The 17,531-nt window shown below is 43.8% G+C and overlaps 1 protein-coding gene across 1 annotated transcript; it reads left to right on the top strand.

Moving 5' to 3' along the window:
• Positions 1–266: 266 nt before the first annotated feature.
• On the top strand, positions 267–17,282 carry CFD (complement factor D). Its single transcript, XM_026698907.2, has 5 exons — positions 267–397; positions 3,438–3,594; positions 5,916–6,060; positions 13,901–14,158; positions 16,815–17,282. Exons 1-5 carry the CDS (start codon positions 340–342, stop codon positions 16,968–16,970), a joined length of 774 nt encoding a protein of 257 aa, XP_026554692.1. The 5' UTR covers positions 267–339; the 3' UTR covers positions 16,971–17,282.
• The last annotated feature ends 249 nt before the right edge of the window (positions 17,283–17,531 follow it).

The following is a 17,531-nucleotide window of genomic DNA, read 5'->3' as shown; positions in this document are numbered from 1 at the left end:
AACTAATTCGAGTCCCTGTTCCCCCTCCCCTTCTGGTGATATCTCTGCAGGAATGTCTTCAAAGGGGGCGAGTTCAAATTAAAAGCAAACGATTTTCTCAAAGTTCACTTTCAAGGAGATTTCAAGTGTGGTTCCTTCCCAAAGGTTTCTGGGCCAAAACAAATAACAGGGAGTATCATTTATCTCTTTGTTTTGCTGCAAAATGCTGACGTCAAGGACATCACTGGGATTGATAAAAGAAAGGCCTTCCCGGAACTCTGATGTTTGTCCCGCTGAATTTATGGTAGGGCAAAAAAACAGCATTAGATCTGAAGAAAGGCCCAGAGCCCTGAGCTAAAGATGGCTAGATTTTCCTTTTGGCTCTTAATAATTTCCTTGAGCATCTTCTCCGTTTCTGGTGAGTTGATTAATACACTTTTATTCCTTCCTCTCTTCTCGCTGTAGCATTTTTTGCTGCAGTTCAAAAGTTGTGTTTAATCTTATTTTTTCTCCTTCCTAACATTTTTCCTGCAATACAGGGTCTACCCTTTTCGGATATTTATTTTATTTATTGATTTGATTTGATTTGTCAATCACTTACAAGATAATAGGTACGATGGTGTACTTATGCACACCCCTTACAGACCTCTTAGGAATGGGGTGAGGTCTTAGGAATGCGGTGTATCTTACTTATCTATGGTTTAACTCATGGTTAATTGAATTATGGTTTTTCCAATTCACCTACTTTTCTGAACCAACAACAAATTGTGGAGACTATTTTTGCAACCCTAAGCTAGTCTAAAATCTAGGTAGCTATTTCATGATTTAATTAGTTGAATAGCTGAAGTATTCTATTCCTTAACAATTATGAGCAAGAGTAGGCTTCTTGTTTCCCCAAATAATGGATTTTTAAGAGTGGCAGAGATTAGATTTACCAGACCATCTTTTGCATATTAGTGGATTTAAAAAAAACATAGATTTTAAGCAAGTAACGGTGCTAGGAGATGCAAAGGAAAGTTATGGCAGGTATGGGCTGATGCCACACCTTAAGATACGTGGCAGTTGTGTATATTCACTGGAGAGAAAAAATATTGAAACCACAAATGACACAGGAAGCTACAAGGAGCCTCCAGGGACATAATAATAACAGCCAGCTCAGTTTTTTAAAAAGAAATGGCAAGAGAGCTTTCCAAAATACAGGTAGTCCTTGACTTATGACCACAATTGAGACCAAAATTTATGTTGCTAAGTGAGACAGTTGTTAAGTGAATTTTGTCCCATTTTATAACCTTAATTGCCACAGTTGTTGACTTTGCTTGTCAGAAAATTGCAAAGGTGATCGCTGCAATAATCATAAGTGTGAAAAATGGTCATGTCACATTTTTTCAGTGCTGTCATAACTTTGAATGGTCACTAATTGAACTGTTACATGTCGAGGACTACCTGTAGTGTATCTTTGCTCATATGCTTCCTCCAGTTCTTTTATCCTATGGAGGTGTTGATATTGAGGCATAAAGGCTGGTCTCTAAAAACTTTAAATACCCTTCCTTACCCATCCTTTTTTTCTTTTTTTGCCTTTTGGTGCTGTCCATGGGACTCACTGGAAAAGAGCCTAATGCTGGGAAAGATTAGGGCAATAGAAGAAAGGGATGACAGAGAATGAGGTGGCTGGATGAAGTCTGTGATGACCCAGGGTGGGATACAAAACAAACACAGTCACAGAAAACAGGTGAAGCCCCTTTTATTCCTTCACTTTCTTCCAAGCTGAAAAATTCCCACACAAACAGTTACAAGAAGAAGGAAAAAAGCAACACAAACCAGGCAAGATAAGGGCTGGAGGACGTCCACCCATAACATACACTGGGAAGGACGCCAAACTCAGAGAGGAACCATAAACTAGAGATATTTCCACGCTTTGTTTCCAGCATTCGCCCGTACGCAGGTCCATACTCTCATTCAGTTGTCACAGCTGCAGCCCATGAAGAGGATCAAAGCCCTCTCCTCCCGAGTAGACCACGTCTCTCCCTTATCTTCTCCTCCCTGCGTGCCCTTGGATAGATAGGGGATGGGCCTGGGTCCTCATCTGACTTCTCAGCCGGCCTCTGCCTTTCCCCAGCCTCCTCCCCAACCTCCGGAGCCACACCTCCACTCCCTGCCGGCTGCTCCTCCTCCCCCTCAGAGTCAGTCTCCACCAGGGGCATGACAGAGTCACTGAAGCAGTAGGTGTGAGATTAAATGGACTCCAGAAGATCGTAGAGGACAGGAAGGCTTGGAGGAACGTTGTCCGTGGGGTTGTGATGGGTCAGACACAACTTCACAACTAACAACAACAACCCATCATTTGATTACACAACCTATGATATAGTTGTACAAAATTTTCCAAATTCATGGAGGAATTTCTCTAGCAATTTGTACTATCAGCCAAGAAATGGAACCTCCATGGATGGAGGTAGTCTATCTCTAAATAGAGGTGGTAGTATTTAGTGGGCAAAGAGCAGTACACACCCTTATACTTTCATCAACATATGGGGGTAGTGACTCTTTTATATATACATATTTATATCAGTGATGGGATTCAATTTTTTTTAAACTACCGGTTCTGTGGGCGTGGCTTGGTGGGCGTGGCAGGGGAGGGATACTGTAAAATCTCCAGTCAGAGGTGGTATTTGTCAGTTCTCCGAACTACTCAAAATTTCTGCCACCGGTTCTCCAGAACTGGTCAGAACCTGCTGAATACCACTTCTGATTTAGGGCAAAAAACAGCATTAGATGTGTATATGTGTATGTGTGTGTGTATGTATATGTATATGTATATATACACATTATGAAAGTGAAGGCCAGAATAAAGGGGACATACATTCTGCAAAATTGATGGGCCTTTTTCATGCAGCTAAAAACGTCATTTTTCCCTAGACGAATGGGCTTTTAAAAAACTACTTTTCAGCCCATTTTAGGGACTGCATCACTGTTTTCATGTGTTTATTTTTGTCAACAAGGCAGGAAAAAAAAACTGTTTTTCCAACACAGTGCTGGGAGAGTTCTCCAGGGCCTGCAAAAACAAGGCCATCTCCACATTAGGCAGATTGATGTGATTTTTTTAAAAAGCCAGGGTGAATTTAGTTCTAATTTGATGGCTTTTTTCTACTCCAAAAGAGAGATGATTATCTCCCCCCCCCCACTTTATTTCCAGGAAAAAAAAGCCAATTAATTGCAGGTCTAATTGGACCAGCATAAGGGGCAATAAAAAGGGGTGTTTGATCCAATCCTGCAGTATTTTCATGTCCTCCTTCACCACAGATTGGTAGCCACGGGGATTTTGAATTCCGTATTCCTTTCCCACCAGCCTGTTCAATTACATATTGAAATGCGGCCCTATGCATGTTCCTGTCTGGGTTTAGGGCAGAAGTAAAGTGGTTTTCCAGGATGCAGGTTAAAACACAGCATTTTCTCCCTCCCAGCAAATCGTCCCAGGGGCCGTATCCTGGGGGGATCAGAGAGTGCCCCACATCACAGGCCTTACATGGCATCTCTGCAGGAGGACGGGAAGCATCTCTGCGGCGGGTTCCTGATCACCGCTCAGTGGGTGCTCAGCGCAGCCCATTGCTTGGAGGAAACGTGAGTGTGAGGTTTCTCCTCTGGTGACTGAAGATGCAAAGCTCATTTTCCACTTTGGGTAACAGCAAGGAATCGGTCCACCAGTCAGGAATATTTATTTGTTGGTTTGTTTGTCAAACATGTACAAGGTAACAAGTGTATGAACAGGAACCAGAACAAAGGAGTAAATAGAGATAAATGGGGACCGTAAGACAGGGACAGTAGCCACGCTGGTGCGTTTACACACGCCCCCTTTAAGGACCTCTTAGGAATGGGGTGAGATCCACGGCAGACAGTTTGAGGTTGAAGCTGTGAGGGGTTGAGCCTGTAGGGCGTTCCAGGCATTGACCACTCTGTTGCTGAAGTCGTATTTTCTGCAAACAAGTTTGGAGCAGTTTACTTCCATATAACCGGCCCTGCCTCCTCTTGTGCTTTAGACCAGCTTGAATGTTCAGAAATTAGCAGGCAGACAGATGTAATCCACCACAGAAATTCACTCCTTTGCCTACAAAAAGGCAACCATTTGGTGGTATCTGCTGCCTTAATTATTGGCAGTTGTTCAGAGAGGAGGAAACTATAAAAAGAAAAAAAGAAGATGCATGTTGGAAGATACAAACATCTCCAAATTCATTATTAGGTAATATCTTGCTGGTTTTTAGACATGGACACAGTCCCTTTCCCTTATCCCTCCTTCCCCTTCCCCCTCCCTCCCTCCCTCCCTCCTCCTCTTCCTTCCTTCTCTTCCCTCCCTCCCTTCTGGGGTGATGTTTAAAGTTTGAACAGCTATATTCTTATAATAAGCAGGAGACCCTATACCATTCCAGACAAATGGCTGCCCAACTCTCTTCTTAAAAACCTTGTGATGGAGCACCCACAACTTCTATCTAGAGGCAAGTTGTTCCACTGATTAATTGTTCTCATTGTCAGGAAATTTCTCCTTAATTTTAGGTTGGATCTCTCTTTGATAAGTTTCCACCCATTATTTCTTGTCCAAACTTCAGGTGTTTTGGAGGTCAACACCCACTCCTCTGTGGGGCAGCCCCTCAAATATTGGAAGATACAGAGTGGCTGTGTTTGCATAACTATGTTTGCCCTCTGAATCAGTCAGTTGGAAGACTGTTATCAAGGGATGACTTGTTGTTTCAGAGGGCAAATACAGTTACACAAACACAGCCACTCTGTACGTAGTATATTCAGCAAAACTGTCTATTTAAACAAGCCCCACAGTGCAAACTTAGCCAACCTCATATGTAGTTGGTTGGTTGACTCATAAGTTTCCTTTGATTAACTTTTTATCTCATTAACAAGCTATATCCGTGATAGTGAACCTATGGCACACATGCCACAGGTGGCACACAGAGCCATTTGTGCTGGAACACAAGCTGCAGGCAGAATTACCTCACTGCGCATGCAAGCGCCTCACAGCTGATTTTTGGCTGGTTTGAGGCCATTTTTGCAGGCCAAATAGCCCATTTTGTCAATTCCTGTAATACCAGAAGTGACGAAACGGGCCTATTCGGCCTGCAGAGGCTTTTTTCAAGCCTCTGGGAGGTCAAAAAAGGCCTCAAACCAGCTGAAAATCAGCTGTGAGGGGCAGTGCAAGTAAGGGGGTGAGGGGCAAGGGGACCGTGCGCGCATGTGCAGGAGGCGTGGGGGGGCACACATTGCCTTTTGGGTGCTGGCATGTGAGCACGCACACAATTTTTGGCACAAGAGCCTAAAAAGGTTAGCCGCCACCGGGCTATAATCATACGCTGATATGAAAACCAATTCCAAGAAGTTGTCATACTTAGTTTTGACTCAGTCTTCTTAGATCTCTCGCTTTTTAAAATCCATTTATTTTTAATTTGACTTTCCTTCGTGATCAACTGTAATTCTAATAAAAGAGAATATTTATAGCTCTCTTTGTAGAGTTGAAATGAATGGTCCTTGGTTGAGTCATCACTAGCACCGAGGATGTTACCTAGTTAGTTTACGTAATGAAATGTCTGTAAGAAAACAACCAAGCTCAGAGAGTATTAAGTCCTTCAATTGAAATTTGATTACGTTTAGAATCACAAGCAAAACATGAACAGAGCTGAAAAGATTCCACTGAGGTTTTAACTCTTTATGTTTCCACATTTATTGAACAAGAAACAATGAAAATAATCAAGGAGAGAAACAACCTAGAACTAAGGAGAACTTTCCTGACAATTAGAACAATTAAAAAATTAGACCATGCATCAACCTAAAAATGATGGAAGACACCATTCTCCAAAGGGTTGTAGGAGAAGGAGGCATGCTAGAGACCTGTTGACATAGGGGGTCCTGATTATTCAGACTAACCACAATCTCTGGTGCAGGAAAAACGGGACGCTACAGATCCTCTTGGGAGCCCATTCGCTCTCAGAAACCGAACCGAACAAGCGTCTGTATGGAATCCGTCAACTCATTCCTCACCCAGGGAGCAGCGAAGACACCATTCTCCACGATCTCTTGCTGATCCAGGTGGGCATTCCATGGCTTAGATCGATTTTGCCTTTTAAGAAAATGTAATGGCATGTGGGAAGGAGCTGACGAAGAAGTTCTCCCTAGATAAAGAGGGAACGGGGTCCACAGCTTTATAGTGATCGGGCAAGCAGCTCCTGTGGGTTTCTCCCCCTAAGTTATCAAGCTGTAAAGGTGACAGCAGACCAATCATACTTTGTACCACATGTACAAGATTCTACAGATAGCCCTCCACCTGCGACCACAATGGAGCCCAAAACTTTTGTTGCTAAGCGAGAGAGTTGTTCAGTGAGTTTTGCCCTTGCTTACTACGGTCGTTAAGTGAATCGCCTGCAGTTACGTTACTAACGTGTTTGTTACGTGAATCTGGCTTCCCCGTTGACTTGGCTGGTCAAAAGATCACAGAAAGTAATCACATGACCCTACATGATACTGCATCTCTCATAAATATCAGCCAGTTGCCAAGTATCTGAATTTTGATTATGTGACCATGGGGTTGCTACAATGGTTGTGTGAAAAATGGTCATAGATCACTTTTTTTCAGTGCCGTTGTAACTTTGAACAAATGGTTGTAAGTCAAAGACTACCTGTGTTCTGTCTAATTTCCTATCTGGTTCACATGGGAAGCCTGACAGAAGATGCTCTTCTCTTGTCTCTCCCTATGTATCTTCTCTCTTGATCTGAAACGCTTACCAGCCTCTTTCTGTTATCATTGACAAAGCCTCTTGCATCCCAGATATCTCCAGGAGCGGGTTCTGTGTAGATAACAGTCTTCCGCAATTGGACAACTGACCTATGATTATCAAAGTGTACATTCAGTTGTCAAGCAAAGATTACCGTATTTTCCGGACTATAGAGCACATCGGAATGCAAGCCGCATCCACTAAATTTTAAAAGAAAAAAATATTTTTACATATATTAGCCGCACCAGACTATAAGCCGCAGATATATACGTTGTGAAATGAGATATTTACACAGAAAGAGAAGAATGCTCTTCGCATGCGGCCAGACGTCTCCAACATCTCACCATTGATTCATTAATGCCAAGCTTACGTGCAGCAGCTCTTATTTCCTTCCTGGATTGCAGATCGATTGCTTTCAACTTAAAAGCTGCATCATATGCTTTTCTTCGTGTCCTTTCCATGATGAGGGTGTGAAAAATATTTTGCGTTCGTGCATGTCGCGCTGCTTGCGTCGAGTGCGCCAAAAACTACCGGCAGCGTCTTCTTCTTTGCATTGACCTCTTACGTCTGTCACGTTTTTGCGCTCCTTGATGGCAGTTAGCGAAGAAAAATCTATAGATAAGCTGCATTGTTGTACAAGCCGCAGGGTTCAAAGCGTGGGGCAAAAGTAGCGGCTTATAGTCTGGTAAATACAGTACTTTTATCTGGTCTGACCTTAGTGTCTTCAACTTCTACTGATAATCTTGTTCTTTGGTGTCTTCCCATAACTTTCCCAACATCTGATTTTCAGCTGCAACAGAACAATCCGGCCAACCCATCGTTAGCTTCTGATCCCATGATACTGACTCTGTTTTAACTCCCAGCTATGCTTTAAATGACTATCTGTCTCTTTTACCTCCCGCAAAAACAATGTCTTTCCTTCTTAAGCCGCCACAGAGCCATCATGCGTCAATGTCATGGTGATCCCGCTTTCAGGCAAGTGACTTTATTCCTTCTCTCCCTCACCTAAGGAGAGGTTCCTGTATCTTAGGTAGGTTGTGCATCTTATTGGGAATTCACCATTAAGACCTTCAGTCAAGACACCTACCCACGAACATAGCAAACCGATTTGAGTCCCACTGGAGAAAAGCCGTCTGGTTTTTTTGTTCTTTGTCTTTTGCAGATTTAACATTAGCCCTTCTGATTCGGGAGAATCGTTTTCTTTCAGTTGTCCCAAAGGTGCTTTTTTTTTTTTTTCAAGAGGCAGCTGGGCTTTCTTGTTATTCTTTGAAGACATTTCACTTCTCGTCCAAGAAGCTTCTTCAGCTTCTTCAGAGAAGTAAAACATCTTCAAAGAATAACCAGAAAGTCCAGCTGCCTCTTAAAGAAGCACCTTTGGGACAACCATGACCTGGATGACTGGGAATCTTCATAGACCTTCTTCTTTCAGTTTCAACACAACCAGAGTTGTGAAGGAATCTTGAGATCTTCTGATTTGAGTGTACAAATAGCCTTTGACTTATGAACACGATAATTCCATTTTTGGCCCCACACTTCCATTGCTAAGCAAGACAGGAGTTCAGTGAATTTTGCCCCATTTTCTTGCCACGGTTGTTAAGTGAATCACTGCAGTTGTCAACACACGGTTCTTAAGCGAATTTGGCTTTCCCATTGACTTGGCTTGTCAGAAGGCCGCAAAAGAGGATCATCATGTGACCCTGGGACACTGCAACCATCATAAGCACAGGCCAGTTGCCAAGCAACTGAATTTTGTTCACATGACCATAATGGTCACCATAACGGTCATAAGTGTGAAAAGTGGTCATAAGGCCCTTTTTTCGGTGCTGTTGAAACTTTGGCCACTAAACGAATGGTTGTAAGTCGAGGACTACCTATATACTCTCCACAGGCCCATTAAAAAATTGCTGCTAAGTGGTGGCTTTTGATGGAATGGGAGTGAGAATGATCAATGCTCTGGGTGGCCATCCTATTAAAAATATTATTTGCAGCGCCAATTTAAGAGGAAACGAAATCCAATTTGGTTTTTCTGCTGACTCTATTACCTTTTGGGACTGTGTGCACCTTGGTCATTAAAAGGTCAAGGGAGATGTCTCCTTAACGCCAAAAGCAGGAGCTACTTGATTCTGAATTGGGACTGAGGCAGGGGTGGGATCTACTGGTTCGGACTGGTTCGAGTGAACCGGTAGTTCCAGTGAGTGTTTCCCCATTCTTTCCTGTGTTTTATTTCCTGGTTTTTTAGCACAGCTGATTTGCATGGCAGAGCGGTTTTGCCACGCCTCAGCTGTTTCAGACACCGGCACTGCAGCAGAAGGTAAGTAATTCCGTTGAAAATGGGCTTTTTTAAACGTAGATTGCGTGCACAAAACGCATGCTCACCGAACTGGTTGTTACACCAGTTGAATCGCACCACAGGACTGAGGCATTAAAATCCTCTCTTTTCTCGTTTTTGTCAAATCACATTTTGCACAGACCATTGCACACTCACATAGGGTTCTGGGGAGGATGGCATTAAAAAAGTCAAGATGGCATTCATAATTGCAGAACAGATAATTGTGAGTTGCCTAGAATCAAAATATCAGATAGGCAGCCCTGTAAATGAGCATATAACTAAACGCACTGAACCTCTTCCTTGTTTTTAGATGCATCCTGTATTTAAGTTTGTATGTCCTTTTAATTCTATATTTTCCACATACAGCATGCGTATGATTAAAAGCAATTGCAGAAAGTGCACTCATATTGATAATTCTCTTTTTTTCTGTTGTTTTCCTTTTGTTGTAATGTTGTACATCATCATGCATTGTGCTATTTCATTGCAATAAAATCTGTATAACATGATTTAAAACAATTAACATGCCATTATTTAAAAAGCTCAAAGTGTTGGAAATAAAAAGAGAAAAGTAAAAGTTCTTTTCAATATTAATTGCCATTTAGGATGTCATTGTTCCAAGCATAAGATTGTTTATTTTTTTATCCAAAACTAAGTGCAGTCTAAGGTTAAAAAAAGGATGTAATTCATATCAAAGTGTTAGTTATGTAATTATAATTTTAGTCTTAAACTAATTACTTAATACAGTATTAATATCTCTGTTGTTAGTATTTGTGCATGTTGATAAAAGGAAATAAACACTAGATGAAGCACATTCAACAAAAATTAAAATTCCCTTTTTATCTTTTTTGTATTGTTCCGTGCAAGGTTTTGCAGGAACATGTCCGAATCTTACTAAACCATCATACAAAGTGGGGTTTGGTGCAAACTTAGGTCCTGTTTTATTTTCCCACTTTCAGGATCAACTCCTTTTTTTACAACCCTTTAATCCCTGTTTGAGGCAGTGTGGATGGAGCTGAGCATTGACTGGACAGATTCCCTTCCTGACACCATGTGGAGTTCACAGCAAATATTTTTTCTCTGCCCAGCAGGAAAGAAACATTTGTCGCTACCTAGAATTGATCTCCCAACCTAATGCTTACCCGTTCTTCCTGTTTTATGGCAATAGAATATTGGCTATTGGGGATAAAACTGAAATTGATGATTTAAATCAGGGGTCTCCAACCTTGGCAACTTTTAAGACTTGTGGACTTCAACTCCCAGAATTCCTCAGCCAGCAAAGCTGGCTGAGGAATTCTGGGAGTTGAAGTCCACAAGTCTTAAAGTTGCCAAGGTTGGAGACCCCTGATTTAAATGAAAGAATTTACTGCCATCTGTCAGAAATGGTGTAGAGCAGTGGTTCCCAAAGGGGGCGGTACCACCCCCTGGGGGCCGGTGGGATGCCTTAGGGGGGCGCTAAGAGGTGGCAGGGGGCGCGTTCGAGGCCCTGCACGGTCACCCCATTGACTGTCGCACCGCTCCGGAGCCGGCGCCTCGAATGCGGCAGCTCCGATGCACCGCATTGTAATGGGCTCCAGGAGGAGGCGGCGGAGGAGGAGGGGAAGGAGTAAAGTGCACTAAATGTGAGTGTGCTGCACAGGTGCTGCAAGAGCAGCGGAACAGCCCTGGAGCCGGCTGTGGTGATGCGCCCGAGAGGAGAAGGAGAGGAGAGGAAGCCTCCGCCACGGCTTGCGCTCGTTCCTCAGCCCACCGGGATTTCCAAAAACTCGCCAAGAAGAAAGAAAAGAAGCTTTCTCACACTCTCGGAAAGTCCCGCGTGCTCCCCTTGGGGCTCTTTAGATCTTGTTTCCTTTTGGAAATCCGGGCTAGCTGAGGAACGAGCGGAAGCCGCAGTGGAGGCTTCCCTCCTCCTCCTCCTCTTGTTCTTCAGCCAGCCCAGATTTCCAAAAGGAAGAAAGAAAAGGGGACAGCGAAGAGCCCCAAGGAGAGCACGCAGGCCTTTCCGAGAGAGAGAGAGAGAGAGAGAGAGAGAGAAGAGACACAGACAGGGAGCGAGAGAGAGAGAGAGAGAGAGCGATACAAAGGGAGGGAGATTCGACTCAGTTCAGCTCTGTCTGCCCCCCCTCTCTCTGTCTTTGCCCACTTTTGCAAGGATTCAGCAGAGATCTAAGGCAGCAACCTCGTAGCGCTGTGAGGTAACAGCCCGACTGTCACTCCTTTTGAAATGCAAGGTTGATTTGTGTATCTTTCCAGAGACAGAAAGAACGTGGCCAAATTTCTTTACAGTTATTCCCTGGGTGTGGGAGTTGGGAAGGGGGGTGGGGAGTGGGGAAGAAGGAGGGAGGAAGAGGCAGAGAGAGAGAGAAAAAGAAAGAAAGATGAGAAGGAGGAAAGGAGGGAGAGAGAGCAACATGTTCCCCATAGAAAACACAGAAAACCACAAAACCTGGGGGGTGTCATGCGACTCAGTGGGAGTGACATTGAGTTGCCACGCCCACCCATGTCTTGGGGCTCCCGGTGTTTTGTTTTCTGTGGGAAACAGGTCCAAATGGCTCTGATTGTTTAAGGTTGCAGACCCCTGACCTAGGGGGAGGCAGTGGAAGGGGGGCTTTGATCACATGCCCAATCTCCAGGATCCTGCTCAGCCAAGCCCTCCCCTCTTTGTAGTTGCCGTGCCTGACAGCAAGTTCACAGGGTGCCCCTCCTGCCAGGGATCAGCCTCTCAAGCTGCACCCCCCTCTCGAGGCACTCATGTCATAGAGGGCAGTGCTGTTCCCTCCTTCCCAGAGCAGGGCAGGGTCGAGGAAGCCCAGGGCAGGCAGCTTTGCTCTACTTTTGCAATGTGCCGCCATAGTGTTCAATGCGCCGGCTCCACAGGCTCACCCCACTGAGCCCCTTGCACCTCTCCGGTGCAACAATCAATGGGGTGAGCCTGCAGTGCCGGCGCCTCGAATGCCCCCCTGCCGCCTCTTAGCGCCCCCAAGGGGGCTGGCAGAGGGGTGCTAAAAGGCGGCAGGGGGGCATTCAAGGCGCCGGCACTGCAGGCTCACCCCATTGACTGTTGCACCGCTCCGGAGCCGGCACCTTGAATGCGGTGACAGCGGCTTTGCTTTACTTTCCCAAAGTGCCATCGCTGTCGCATTCTGTCTGTCTGTCTATCCATCCATACATCCATCCAAAAGGTCTGCCTGCCTGCCTTCCTGCCTACCTGCCTGCCTGCCTGTTTTTCTGTCTACCTACCTACCCATCTATCTACCAATATCTAACTATCTACCTACCTACCTACCTATCCACCTGTCTCTCTCTGTCTCTCTATCCATCCATCCATGTTCGAAGCACCAGCCTCGCAGGCACATTGGGAAAGTACAGCAAAGCCAGTTTGGGAGGGAGGGAGGGAGGGAGGGGGAGAGAATGAGAGAGAGAGAGAGACCAGGCGCATCAGATTGAAATGAGGCCTAGTTTAGTCTGAGGCCCTTTTCCACACTGAAAAATCTTTGCCAGCACATTGAAACATCTTTGGCTTCTGTTAAAGGTTTTGTGGACGAAACATGGCCAAGACTATCAGGAAGCTCTCACATTTTGTTGAGGCTTTAAACAGGATCCATTGGACCAGATCTCCACCCTAAAAAATTACTTTTCCCCAATGTTTTAAAGTGCCAATTCTGAAGAAGGCAAAACCAAATTGTAGTGGTAAATTACAAGGAGAACACATACACACACACTCCCTTCTAACCCTGCTGGAGCAGGTGATTGGACCAGAATAGATATCTCATTATCTTTCTCCTCCCTCCCTCCTTTATTTCTTTTACTCTCTGTCCCTTCCTTCCATCCCCCCCTCTTTCTTCATCTGTCCCTTTTTCTTTCTTTCCCTTTTCTCTTTCTTTTCTTCCTTCTCTCTTTCTCTCTCTCTTTCTTTTCTCTCTCTCTCTTTCCCTCTCTCAGGCTCACCCCATTGACTTGGTGCACTGCTTCACTCAGACTTGCTTGGACAAGTCCCTCCGGTGCAGCGGGCTCAATGGGGTGGACCTGCGGGGCTGGCACCTAAAACGCGGCAGTGGTGGCACGTTTGAAAAGTCAAGCAAAGCCAGAGGTCGGTAATTTTTGCTGCAAAGAATCACAAAAGCTTCTGGGTTGTGCACAAGAAGGGACACACATGTCAATCCAATTCAGCAACATAAAATAAAGAAATAAAAATAAAATAAATCAACAAGAATCGGCAAAGCTTCTCTGATTAGATTTTATTCACTACTAGAATCTAATCAGAGATGCTTTGCCGATTCTAGTCCAATGACCTGCTCCAGCGGGATTAGAAGGGAGTGTGTGTGTGTGTGTATGTATGTGCATGGCTGTCAAAACTCCAAAAACAGGTCAAGTAGCTCTGGGGAGGCCAGTCATAAATTAGAACACTTGCTAAACAACCGGCCATTAAGTGAGGACCATTTGTATTTGGTTTACCAGTCACCTGGCCACGCCCACCCAGTTACATGACCACCAAACCACACCTATCCGGTCATGTGACCAGCAAGCCATGCCCAGCCAGCAAGCTACACCAGCCAGTCACGTGACCAGCAAGCCACACCCTCAAATTAGGCCACACCCACAGAAATATAAATCCCACCCCTGGGTGGGGGGCACCGAGGATGAGTTTGTAGCACAAAGGGGGCGGTGGACTGAAAAAGTTTGGGAACCACTGGTGTAGAGTCTCCTGCTTGGGCAGGGGGTTGGACTAAATGACCTTCAAGGTCCTTTCCAATTCTGTTAATCTGAAGGAATTGATATCCTGGACCTGGATACAGTTTGCTTCCTTCATCTCTGGTTCTCTCAAAATTAGCTTGCAGAGCCCGCGGTTCTTGGGTCACATGTGCGGATCCTGCCATATCAGACTGTAAACAATGATGTCCCTGAACATACTCGGTGTGAAGTGGCCGGCTGGGGCATTATTAGCAATACGGGAAAGAAACCAGACAAGCTGCAGTTCGTTCAGCTCAGCATCATCGATCGAAATCAATGCAATATGAGGCGATACCATGACGGCAGCGTGACAGAGAACATGATGTGCGCTGAATCCAGAAAGAAAGATTCCTGCAAGGTGATTATAGGGCTGGTGGGAGGAGTGGGGGGAAGAAGGAGGACTTCTTTGTCATGCTAGTCTGGGGTAAAGCAGAATCTAGGAAACTGTGAGAGTGAATTCTCAGCCAAAGTTTCAGTGAGTTAATTAAGGCTTCCCATTGGCCTAAACTCCGCAGCCTTTTCTCACACAAAGCTTGTTCTTCATCCCCTGCTTTCTTCCCATGGCTTCTCACACCTGGGTATTTGAATTGAAACTTGTTCAGGATAGACTGCCTTTGAACATGAATGCTCTATTGCAGGTAGTAGGCCTGCCAGATCTCACTCACCACCCACAGGCTGCACATAATATATTCAGCCATACTTTATGTTTCTGTGGCTATCCTGCTATTTTTTTCTATGTCCCTATTAATGTATATCTATCTATCATCTATCTACATCTATCATCTATCTATATCTATCATCTATCTACTGTATATCATCTATATCTATCTATCTATCTATCTATCTATCTATCTATCTATCTATCTATCTATCTATCTATCTATCTATTATCTATCTATCTATCTATCTATCTATCTATCTATCTATCTATCTATCTATCTATCTATCTATCTATCTATCCATCTATCCAGCCATCCATCTTCCATCATTTATCATATATCTATCTACAAGAAGAAATTTCCTGACACTGAGGACAATTAATCAGTGGAACAGCTTACCTCTGGAAGTTGTTGGTGCTCCAACACTGGAGATTTTCAAGAAGAGATTGGACAGCCATTTGTCCAGAATGCTATAGGGCAGTGGTGGCTAACCTTTTGGGCTCCTGTGTGAAAAATTGCACGTGCACTAGCATGCACACACTCATGTGCCAGCACCCAGAATGCAAAATGCATGTGCAATCCTCCCTCTCGCCACCCCCTTACCTGCACCGCACCTCACAGCTGGTTTTTCGGCTGGTTTGAGGCCTTTTTCGGCCTCCCAGAGGCTTGGAAAAAGCCTCTGCAAGGCTTTTCAGGACGAATTATAGGCCCATTTTGTCACTTCCGGTATTACAGGAAGTGACAAAATGGGCCTATAATTCATCCTGAAAAGCCTTGCAGAGGCTTTTTCCAAGCCTCTGGGAGGCCGAAAAAAGTCTCAAACCAACCGGAAATAAATCAGCTATGAGGCGCACGCTTGCACAGTGAGGTAAGTTTGCCTGCAGCTTGCGTGCCAGCACACGTGCCACAGGTTCACCATCACGGCTATAGGGTTTTCCTGAGCAGGGGGTTGGATTAGAAAACCTCCCAGGTCCCTTCCAGCCCTATTATTCTGTGTGATTCTATGTGTCTATCTGCATATCTCTCTCTCTCTCTCTCTCTTTCTCATCTCCTTCTCTTTTTTTCTCTGTCTCTCATCTATCTATCCACTTTATTTACTTATCCATTGTATGCTAACCCAATAACTAAAATAACTCTAAGCAGCTTCCCAGGACAGCAGAGGGTGAATAATCACGATCCCAAAATGGAGGGTGTTGTTGTAAGTAGGAGTTGCAGAATAATATGATGGAGATAAAAGTTATTTTTAATTCCTATTTACTTCCTCTCTTGCCTTTGAATACCTTCATCGTACATCTTAAGAAGATACTTGGTTGATACCTAGGATGCTGGCAGCAACTCGTATCAACCATTGGCCCCAGTCAATGATATTTGTGATACATCTTTAAAAGTTCAATTGACTGAGTTTCAAGTTTAATGAATAAAAGAGATAATAATTAATAAATAATAATAATAATAATATGTACAGAAGAAAAAAGAAAAAAAGGTTGGAAAGATGCTGATGGCCAAATCTGGCCCCAGGTTCTGCCTCGGGTTACTTTTTCCAATAAGCAACCAAGTTGGAAGGTTATTTAAAAGCAATTTATTAGAGTACTATGATTAAGTGCGGTTTCCGTATGAAAAGGGGGAATCCGGGGAAATGGATTACATTTACTTTTGTTTGCACAACCAAGAACTTCAAAGCAAAAGTTGGTTGGTTTAGAAATAGTCATCTGCCCAGTTACATCAAAAGAGTTACAGAATCCAATAATATGCATGCATAGCCATAGAAAAGAGCACTGTATTCTGAATAAAAGCAAAAGAAACATTTGCAAAGTAAAAACATCAAAATGGGTTTGGGTAAGATACATTCTCAGTCATTCCCAAGGTTGGCTTGACTATTTTCTTTGTTCATGGAAGCTTGAGAACAATTAAAAACAAAACTCTTATCTACAATCTACTGAATGCTCTCCTGCCAGTCCTGGTTTCTGAAAGAGGCTTTTTCTTGAAGGTTAAGACTTATGGAAAATTATCAGCAATACAGTGGAAAAAGCAAATTTAAAATACAAGAAGAAAAGGAAATGCTTTCTTGCTGCAAATTTTTAGCAATGTTAATAGTTAAAAAAAAGCATTCCAAAAATCAAATGGAGGGTTTTTCTTTTTTTTAAAAAAAGGACACAGCGAAACAAAATTGGACAACCAGGAATACACACTGCACATAGGTTCAAAATATTTGGCAAATATTTTCTCTACCTCATCTTTACAAAGTAGGTCAGTGATAGGAATAGATGGAAGATCTCATGGACAGTGAGATTTGAAGCAAGGTATTACTAATAATAGTAATATTAAAACTGGGACTGACTCTGATTTGCTTCTTAGGGAGATTCCGGTGGACCTATTGTTTGCAATGGCATTGCTGAAGGCATTGTGACCACTGGATCCACTGTTTGTGGCAATTGGCGGAAACCTGGGATTTACACCCGGACTGCTCCCTACGTCTCATGGATCAACAGCACCATAGAGTCCAACGTTTAAGTCCTTAGCGGGATTGCTTAGTAGCTCTCAATGCTGAGGCTTCAAGGTGCAAAAGGGAATGAGATTGGACAACCATGTGTTGTTGTAAGGTTTCCTACCTGAGCAGGTGGTTGGACTAGAAGATCTCTAAGGTCTCTTCCAACTCTGTTATTCTGTTCTCCCAAGAGGTTCAGGAAGGAACCTCTTTCTCTTATGGAGTGGGGGGGGCTTTGCTTTTTTTATTTTATTTTCATCAAGGGGCACCTGTACGCCAACCAGCAATGCTTACCAAGAATTATTGTCAGCATGCAATAAATAAATAAATAAATAAATAAATGGAACGCAGGTGGAGGCTGCTTTTGTCATTATTTAAGACTGAAAGAGACTGGAATCCCGCTCCTCATGATATATCCCTCTTCCCAATCTCTTATTTGAGTGGTTGGCTAATTTCAAAACACGGTTTTGTGTGATAGATTTACCAGCCTCTGAGTTCTGAATGTAATTCCTGACGGCTTCAAAGTGGACCAGGGCAGAAAACCCTGGAGAATTCCTGCCAATCGATGCAAATCATACGAAAGTAAA

The sequence above is a fragment of the Pseudonaja textilis genome, chromosome 1, assembly GCF_049901715.1.
Source record: "Pseudonaja textilis isolate UNSWEBS1 chromosome 1, rPseTex1.2, whole genome shotgun sequence".
NCBI classification, from domain to species: Eukaryota; Metazoa; Chordata; class Lepidosauria; order Squamata; family Elapidae; genus Pseudonaja; species Pseudonaja textilis.
Note: the sequence above shows the minus strand (reverse complement) of the source record. Positions and strands in the feature narration are given on the sequence as shown.